The 8,750-nt window shown below is 45.5% G+C and overlaps 1 protein-coding gene across 1 annotated transcript; it reads left to right on the top strand.

Annotated features, from left to right (window-relative positions):
• The first annotated feature begins 1,279 nt into the window (after positions 1–1,279).
• On the top strand, positions 1,280–7,763 carry SNRPD1 (small nuclear ribonucleoprotein D1 polypeptide). Its single transcript, XM_082315386.1, has 4 exons — positions 1,280–1,425; positions 2,109–2,185; positions 4,733–4,924; positions 7,336–7,763. The coding sequence occupies exons 1-4, from the start codon at positions 1,412–1,414 to the stop codon at positions 7,410–7,412; spliced, it is 360 nt and encodes a 119-aa protein (XP_082171512.1). The 5' UTR covers positions 1,280–1,411; the 3' UTR covers positions 7,413–7,763.
• The last annotated feature ends 987 nt before the right edge of the window (positions 7,764–8,750 follow it).

Genomic DNA, 8,750 nt, shown 5'->3' on the forward strand with positions numbered 1-8,750 from the left:
GTGAACTGGAAAAATCCTCTAACTTAAATTTTTCAAAGGTGAACTCCATTATGGGCACAAAGTACAGGAAGATCATCGACTCGGTGTTTGAAAGGAATGGTTTTGATGGCTCACTGGCAGTTGGCGTTTGAAACTTGGTTCGGTTGTCTTGCAGCCTGGAACTAAATCTTTGCATCTTTGGTGAAGAACTTGTTGCAGCAAGACCAAACTTGAATTGCTAACATAAAAAGGTTTGTGAGACATAGAATAACGTAGAAGTTGGAAGGCACCTATATTTCAGTGCTTTGCAAAGAGTCTGTATTTCTAAAATCACAAATGGTGTACTCATAAATGACAATAAAATGTTCAACTTTTCTAGATACACTGTCTGTGGTGCATTTTGTGCTTTGGAGCAGGCTGTTGCCAAATTGTTCCTTAGGAGCTGTTTCTCACCAGAAGGAAGCTTCAATTTTGTCCCCGCTCATTGCGTGTGAAGATCTTGTTACTCTGTGCTTAAATATTGATCTCGCACTGTACCCTATGTAAGAGTTTGCATTAGCTTCTTTCTTCTTCAGTCTTCATGGCCATGTCTGGATCTCGGCCGGAGAACTGCTGCCGCCGGATTTCTCCGATGCTTAATCCTAACTGTGCTGGTGTGAGGGTAGAGGTAAAGAGCCAAGGCTGCTTCAGAGGGGTTTACTGACCGCAGCAATAGGTGCTGAGGGGGAAAATTCAGGTTCTCTTCTCCCACTCCTTTTTTTCCCCCCCATTCTTGTGTTGTGGTTGCATCGGCCAGTTGCAAACTCAGGCTTGCGCTGCGTTGCCCAAACGCACAGGTGCTGAGCTGGGTCTTTCTCAGTCGCTGATGAAGCAGGATACTTGGACGAGCCCAGTGCGTACATTTTAAATGGATGACTAGGTTATTATTATTACTGTTAAAATTTTGGATCCTGAAGCTGTAAGTTTTTCAAAGACATGAATTCTTTAAAGGTTGTGCTTTTTTTGTTTTGCTGGGAAGCTTTTATTTTTGAAGGTTAGAGCAGGTTTAAAATTAAATATTTTAAAGACACTTGCCTTACATGTTAGACAAAATTAGTCCAAGAGCAGCTATGAAGCGCTATGAAAAGCTCGGCTCCGCCTCGCCCTAAGCGCGGACTTTCGCCTTTAGGCCGCGCTTGCTCCCCGCGCATGCGCCGGCCGGCGGCCGCGGCGCGCCTCTGGGCAGCTGGCACCGCCCCTTCCGCCCCGCGCGCCGCGGCGCTTCCGCCCATTCATCGCTGTCGTCGGCGGCCGCTTCCTGGCGCCAGCGGCGGCGCGGCCTGCTCCGAGGAGGCCTCCACACCGCCCGCGCCTCGGGGCCCTCCTCTCCCCGCGGGGCGGCCGCCGCTCCCTGCCGAAGGCCGCCGGGCCGCCGCGCCTTCCTCCCGCCGCCATGAAGCTCGTCAGGTGAGCGGATGGAGGCGGATTGCCGGCGCCCGGCCGCGGCGGCAAGGAAGGAAGCCCGCGCGCTCAACGGCTGCCCCCGCGCTAACGGCCGCCTCGCGGGCCGCGTTCCCCGGCCGTTGGGGCGGCAGAGGCCGCCTGCGGAACCCCGGGCGGCGGCGGGCCCTCCGCCTGCAGGGCCGGGCCGGGCCGGGCCGGGCCGCGGGGTCTGCGGGCGGCAGGGGGCCCTGCCTTCCCCTGCCGCTGCCTCAGCCCCGGCCTGGCGGGCTCCTGGAGCGGGGCCTGCGCGGCTTCCTCAGTAAAACCACCCTTTTTGGGGGGAAAAAAAAAAACCCCTAGATTTGGTTAGATTTGCCTTCCTGGGGTATCGGCAAGGTTTAAAATATTTCCTTCTTTGTACGGTAATGAGCGCTTGGCCCGGAAGTAGGATGCTGGGCTCAACAGTGTCAGTCAAGTGCCCCAGCTCCCGGTGGTTAGGTGGGCCGCGGGCTTGGTTCGGGTTTTTGCATCTTGCTGTCACATAATGCTTCAGTAAACGTCTTCAGCAGAATGCGCGAGCTGTGGGGACGCCGCCTTTAGAAGCTGGAGATGCGTGAATACTTGGTGCATTTTGGTTTTCTGTATCAGGATGTTAAATGCGAGGCTTTATGTGGGAGTGAGCAATTTTTTTTTTTTTTAATTTCTAGGTTTCTAATGAAGCTGAGCCATGAGACTGTGACCATTGAACTGAAGAATGGGACACAGGTGCATGGAACTATCACAGGTATGGCGGGATGGGAGACTACAGCAAAGCATCGCCTCTTACCTTTCTGCTAACAATTGGCAGCCGTGGTTTGAGCTGTGCTTTTTTCTTCGGTACTCCCTCTTGTGGGAACCTTTTTTGTAAGAGGCGGGAGATGATGTTTTTAATTCTCATCTTTACGTGCAAGCTTAAGTTGCGTTTGTTACAGAAGAGTCTGGAGATCTGCAGAAGTTGCTGGGAGGCAGTAAATTCACTGTAGTCCTGGGAGCCTCTGAGCCTGACCACAGGCTTTGTTTACAAACAGGCTCGGGGGTGAAGGAAGTAAACTTTTCCAAACCGTGGGCAAAGCTGATGTGAGCGTGGTATTCTCTTAGAAGTTTAGCAGCACAGTAATGCTGGTGAGGTGGCTTTACTACCATATCAAACTGGTAGTGGATATGCAGCTAAATTTTTATAAGAGATTTCAGTACCTCTGACTTTCATTTGTGAAATTGTAATAAGCTGTAGTCACATAAAACCGTTACAGCTGAATCGCCAGGAGAGGGGGGATATTTTTTAATGGTAGTACAGATAAATGGCAAATGTTAAGTGTTGATATGGTCTTAAATCGGTTGAGCTTTGTGTGGGGGCAGTTTTAATCTAAAAATTAATTATTTCTGTTGAGCATGTTTTAGCTCTGGTTCAGGTGAACTTAGGTGGAAATGCATCTTTGCATATGCTTGTGTTGATTTAATGAAACTGATTTGAAAACAGATGGAGGGTACAGGGCTTGATGCAGGGTGCAGGGCAAAAAGGAATCTGGGTGTCAAGAACCTGGTCCCCTGCTGTTGCCAAAGGTCTGTCATGTCAGTTTGTGGGTGTTACTGTCTAGCAGGTGCTTCTTTGTATCCCTGAACTGATAGCATCAGGAAAAGCCTTGGTAGTTCATTACATGGTTCTCATATGTATTGAAAAACGTGAGCACTATTTTGTTTGCTCTAATAACGTTAGTGAGGGATATTGTTCTGAGAACATTCACGTTGGTGTTACTTTAGAGACGATCAGGTATGGAGGTGGGGTGCATTGTATTTAATGAAGCAAACCCTTACAGTTAAGTTGATGAATGTGTTTGATCTCCTTCACTCATCCTAGGCTACTTTTAAGAAGCTCTTCTGCCCAGCCACTGTTAAAAAGAAAATGAAATTCAAACTTGCACAATTGTATTCCAGGAGATTGCTTAGGTGCTTTTTTGGCCAGTAGCAATCTGCTGAGATTTGGCAGTTAAAAACTGGCAAATTATTTTGCAGCAGGATCCATCAGCTTTGATTAGACCCGAGTGCACCACCCTGGTATCTGATTGCAGCATGCTCTGTTGAACCCAGCTAGGTAGGAAGCAAACAAACTGCTTGTCTCCTGACCTCTGTGCTCTTACAGGCTTAATTGTTGAGCAAAGTCTCTCTCATTTTCTGCTAAGAATCTGTAGAAACTTTGAATGCAGTCCATGTTTTTAAAATTACAGTATTCCCTTTACACCGGTGGCGTGAACTGTGTTCATAAATACTGTGCCGTCTGCAAGTTGTACAATCTCCTCTTCCTCTGGGTGCGTCAGCTGGCCAGAGCAGGCGTGCTGCAGGGGCAGGTTTCACGTGATGCATACGTTACACACACTAAGGGGGCAGGTCAGGTGAAGTGCGGGTGTTGGAGAGCTGTGTAAAATCTAGAAGTGAAGGGAGAGGACAGAAGAATATATCACAGCAGAAAGGTTCTGTTTCTGTCTTGCTGCTAACGTTATTTACCTTGGTAAGACATCTTACAGTTTGTCTTTCCGTATTTATGAAACGAGACAATAATTATTTTTAACATAAAGGGTTGTTTGTACGGAAGTTGGAACACACAAAAGATTTTGCTCATGTGGGTGCCCTGTCACTGAATTAGCAGGTGTTTGTAAACTACAATTTCCATCTTTTGCGTAAATTTTTGATCAGAAAAAGTTACTGTCATTTTGATCGCCATAGCGTGAGATCAAATCCCATGCAAGACTTGTGATATGCAAAATAAAAATTAATATAGGGCACTTTTTAATGCTTTTCAGGGCTGTTATTCAATACATGCGTTCAACTGACAGTTTTGTCTAGTGTGGGATTATGCTTAGTGCTGCGTAGTGGGCACAGTACTGATTCCGTGTAATTCTTGCATACTGGCTGTTCACGGAGTTTGTAACCACCATGATTGTTCCTTGCAGTAGTGGATTTTATGTACTTTTATAGAAGATATCACAGTAGTATTAGATGTATTTTATCAGAAAATAAATCCTTCTTTGGCAGTTGGACTTTTTCAAGGCTTCCAGAAAGAGGAAATGATCAGGTTATTTTTTCCTCCTTAAATGTTTGTTTTGCTTCTTTTTAAAAGAGTCAAAAGGCTAGTATTGGAATTCTGTAATAAGCAGCAGTTTATTTGTTATTCAAAGGAATTGTTTTAACTGTTTAGGCTGTCGCTAATACCTAAAGATCTCTAGGAATGAGGTGTAATTGCCAACACGGGACCATCTTAGCTGCGTTCTTCTCTGAAATGAGACTTGTGTTGTTTCAGGAGTGGATGTCAGTATGAATACGCATCTCAAAGCGGTGAAAATGACACTGAAGAACAGAGAACCCGTGCAGCTGGAGACGCTGAGTATTCGAGGGAATAACATCCGATACTTCATTCTGCCGGACAGTTTGCCTCTGGATACTTTGCTAGTGGATGTTGAACCAAAAGTCAAATCCAAGAAAAGAGAAGCAGGTTAGTTTGTGCTTTCCTAGTCTGTGTTTCTTCTGCCTTTGTATGCATTTTAGTACTCTGAATCTGAAGACATCTGATTTGAGTGTCTTAATATCTGCATTGGGCAGCTAGTTCCTTCATCTTTGAGGGTTTGATACTGAACAGGCTAAGTCTGCCTTGCCCACCTTCTTAGCATCTGTAGAGCTTTCTCTCATGTGAAACTATGTGTATGGCTTTTCATACATCTGTTTTAAAAAAGGTAAATTTTTTAAGGTTGAGTAAACCTTAACCTGTCGCAGTCTCAGAGTTGACACCAGAGACTTACCTTTCATAGTCTCCGAATGTCTGCTGTGTTTCCCCAGTTTGCCCAGGGAACTTCACATAGCCTAATGAGAAAGGACAGAACAGCCTCTTGAACAGGGCTGAATGCTTCACTGAAATCTCACGTGGTAGTGGATAAAAATAATCTGTCACAGAGCTGAATTTGAGAGACTTGAGAATCTGAGGGAGTCGAGGCTGTATTCCGATGAGCTGCTCTCTCGCTTTGGCTCCCAGTAGCGTGCCACTCTGCGCTCTTCCTGGAACTTTTTTTTCAAAAGGCTGTTGAAGAAAAACCTTTTCCTTAGAAGCCTAACAGTATAGAGAGTAATTCAGTTTTAATTCACACTATTAAAGATTAATATCCAGTAAACCCCAGAAAATTTGTAGGTTGTCTTCAGGCAGTGTGTGTTTTGCCCAATGGCTAATCTGTGTGTTTTTAAGTGAGAGCTAATTGTGCTCTAAAATAACGTACCGTTTCTTCTGTAACTATAGTTCAAGTATTTGGATCTGCAGTCTTTGATCCATGCGTACGCTATGAATTGGTACGCTGACCTTATTGAAATGGCATAAGGAGCCCTCAGGTGTGTGCATCACAAAGTGCAAGTGTTACGGCTGCTGTCTTTGTAGGGGACAAGGATAAAGCTCCTGAAAGTGTTTTGCTCCTCTCATGTCCACTACAAATAATCTGACCCCATGGAGAAACTGGAATATGGTTGGATTGCTTTTTTTCTGAACCTCACAATGTGATGCGAACAAGAACATCGCTATTTCTTTTTAACTTTGAAGAAAGAAAAGGAGTTGTGATAGCGCTGTTTACCTCGGTGTAATACCCCTTGCGTCTTCACTGTGCTGAAGCACGCTCAGACCGTAGCTGCGTTGTGCTGCGCTTTCCCTTCATCTGCAAACGCCCTTGGGCTTTATCAGACGTGGTCTGTCCTTGGCAAACGACATCGTCGGTGGAAGGCAGGAGGCTGGCTTGGGTCTGAGCGTGCTGGCTCTTAGTGAACACGACTGTCTACTGACGCGTGTAGATGCTGTGATCGTTTAGGCAGGGCTATACAAAGAGTCAGGCTATTACCAGCAAAACAAGTGACACCTTCCTTCTCACAGATGTGTCCCGTGCCTCTGCTCTTTCTGTCTTCACTGCGTTTCTAACCCACATACCCTCAGACGGAACAGAGTAATTGTTACAGCCTGCTTCTTGAAGGTGGATGCTACTGTGTGTCTCTTGCCCAGCCACCCACTTCCACAGAACTTTAAGTTTCTTGCTATCTTTTTGAGCCTTACACTGACAAACTTGTTTGCAATTAACCAGTAATTTCAGAAGTTTGTAGGGTGGCCTTGCAACCTGATGGAGGAGATCATATTTCTTTAGGAGAAGGGGGTGAAAGGACATGTTATCACCATATGGATCATATGACCTCCAGCAGTTGCTTGCAGCCTGAATTATTCTGCGATTCTGCCTTCCCTTTGCCATTAAATAGTAGTGTTTGAAAGTAGGAGCAGGCAGCCAAGACTTTGGCCTGAGAATCGTGTTTGAAATTGGCAGAGGCATCATTGAAATCAGCAGGAGCTGCTGGGTGCTGGGATCCTTTCAAAACGCTGCCCCTTCACATGGTGCCCGAGAAAGGGTGAGCTTGGGAATCTCACAGCGTGTTAAAACTCGCTTTTCCCTTTAGCAGCGTCCTTTATAAACCACAATGCGAGCTGTGGCCAAAAAAAATTCTTTTCCACTGTAATGAACAGTAAACAAAATACTCTGCCTTGCCTTTCTGATGCCTGAAAAACTAGATTTTATCAAAAAAAGAAGAAGGATCGTAGTTCTCTGTCAGAGTTACCCTAGCATTTGGGAGCAGCCAAGTGTTACATATATTGTTTTCTGCAGTGAAGCCAGACAGGCAGTAGTCTGCGGAAGTTGTATACTGAAAAACCTAACGCAAGAGATGAAAATATTGCCTGAAACTTATTGAGAATTAACAGACTTGGTATCTGACTTACTGCTTCCCTGCGATGAGATATTATGTTATTTATGCTTGATGCAGAATGTTCTAACCAAAATGAAAGTATTCCTGGGTCTCACTTGATTTATCCTTTTTGTTTCATCTGCTAAGTTGCTGGAAGAGGCCGTGGCAGAGGCCGTGGCAGAGGCCGAGGTCGTGGAAGAGGAAGAGGGGGCCCAAGACGATAACTTCTCACCGTGCAACTGTTACCATATTCTGGGCAATTTCGGATATTTTTTTGTACAGGTCTTGTTTATGGTATCCATTTTTAATAAACTGAAATGTGGAAAAGTTGTCTTCCCTTTGTTAGTGAAGTCTGGGGAGGGAGGCACGTCCTGTTTCTAGAGGCTGTTGCAGACTAAGCATGTCTTGGTGGCGTTGGCTGTCCTTGTCAAGATTTTACCCACCCCTGAAGGCTGTACAATTACCTCTTGCTTTTTGCCCCAGAGCAAGAGACTTGTGTTGGTGTGCTCTAACCATCTTTGTTTGAAATTAATCCCTCTCTTACAAGGCACTTGCCATCTTCTAATGGTTACGTAGTCAAGACGTTATGTTAAGAACCTGCATCCGGTGAGTGTGTCTCTAATGTTGTTCTTCAGAGTGACCTCTTTAAAGTTCATAGCTATAATTTTACTGTCTTCTGTTACGTGAAACTTACAATTTAAACATGTTGCTTTCTTTAGAAAACGTTCACAGAGGGAAATTAACCACTTCTGTGGAACTGCTGCATTGTTACATCTCATGATTAAAATATACCTGGAAATACACCACAGCTAATTATACGGCATACTTTTGTTTGGGTGGGGCTTGCAAAGCAGCTTTATCACAGGTTTCTTCTAGCATACTTAAAGTGCATCCCTAGAAAATACAAAGTACAGCACAGTGCACAATGACATACTGGAATTGGAAGTTTACTTCTGGAGGTGAGAGAACTTCTGCAGCTCCTATATAAACTGCTTTGCTGGACACGGGTGTAAGAGCGGCAGCGTTGGCCACATCTCTCGCATACCATCCTGCTGCCTTTTCCCCTGTAGGAAGGGATTACCACATTCGCACTGCAAGGCGTCAACAGTTCCATCCGCTGATGAAATACAGATGTCATTTCAAATAATGTGCGTGCTTAAGCGCGGCTTTCTTGAACGGTAAGGGTATTGGCCGGTACTTTGGCGCAGGAACATGCTTAGTTGGTTGCTCACGTTTCCACACAGGCAGTGCTACAACAGAGTGGAAGAGAATTACCTCGTGTAATGGGTGGATACGCTGGTTAACGTGTGCTAGCTAGCATTTCGTGAGCTGCTCTTCTGTTTTTCCCTCTCTTACAGAGGCCATGTTAAAGCTTCATCTTGTTACAGAAGAGCTTTTTTTTTTTTTTTTTTCCCAAACCGTTGTGGAACCTCCTAAGAGCACTTTTTGGTCACTATAGCACCCTATAAATAGCTGCTACAAGTAATGGTTGCTGCTGTCTTCCAGAAGTGCCCGGTCACTGGCGATGGGGGCAAGGTCTTCCCAAATCCGGCTGTCAGCGT

The sequence above is a fragment of the Platalea leucorodia genome (genome assembly GCF_965183815.1).
Source record: "Platalea leucorodia genome assembly, chromosome: 1".
Classification (NCBI taxonomy): Eukaryota; Metazoa; Chordata; class Aves; order Pelecaniformes; family Threskiornithidae; genus Platalea; species Platalea leucorodia.

Bases quoted from the DNA above. Each gene is read 5' to 3' on its own strand.
- SNRPD1 (XM_082315386.1), top strand. The intron at 2,186-4,732 runs GTATGGCGGGAT...GTGTTGTTTCAG, and splicing joins GGTGCATGGAACTATCACAG to GAGTGGATGTCAGTATGAAT. The intron at 4,925-7,335 runs GTTAGTTTGTGC...TCATCTGCTAAG, and splicing joins ATCCAAGAAAAGAGAAGCAG to TTGCTGGAAGAGGCCGTGGC.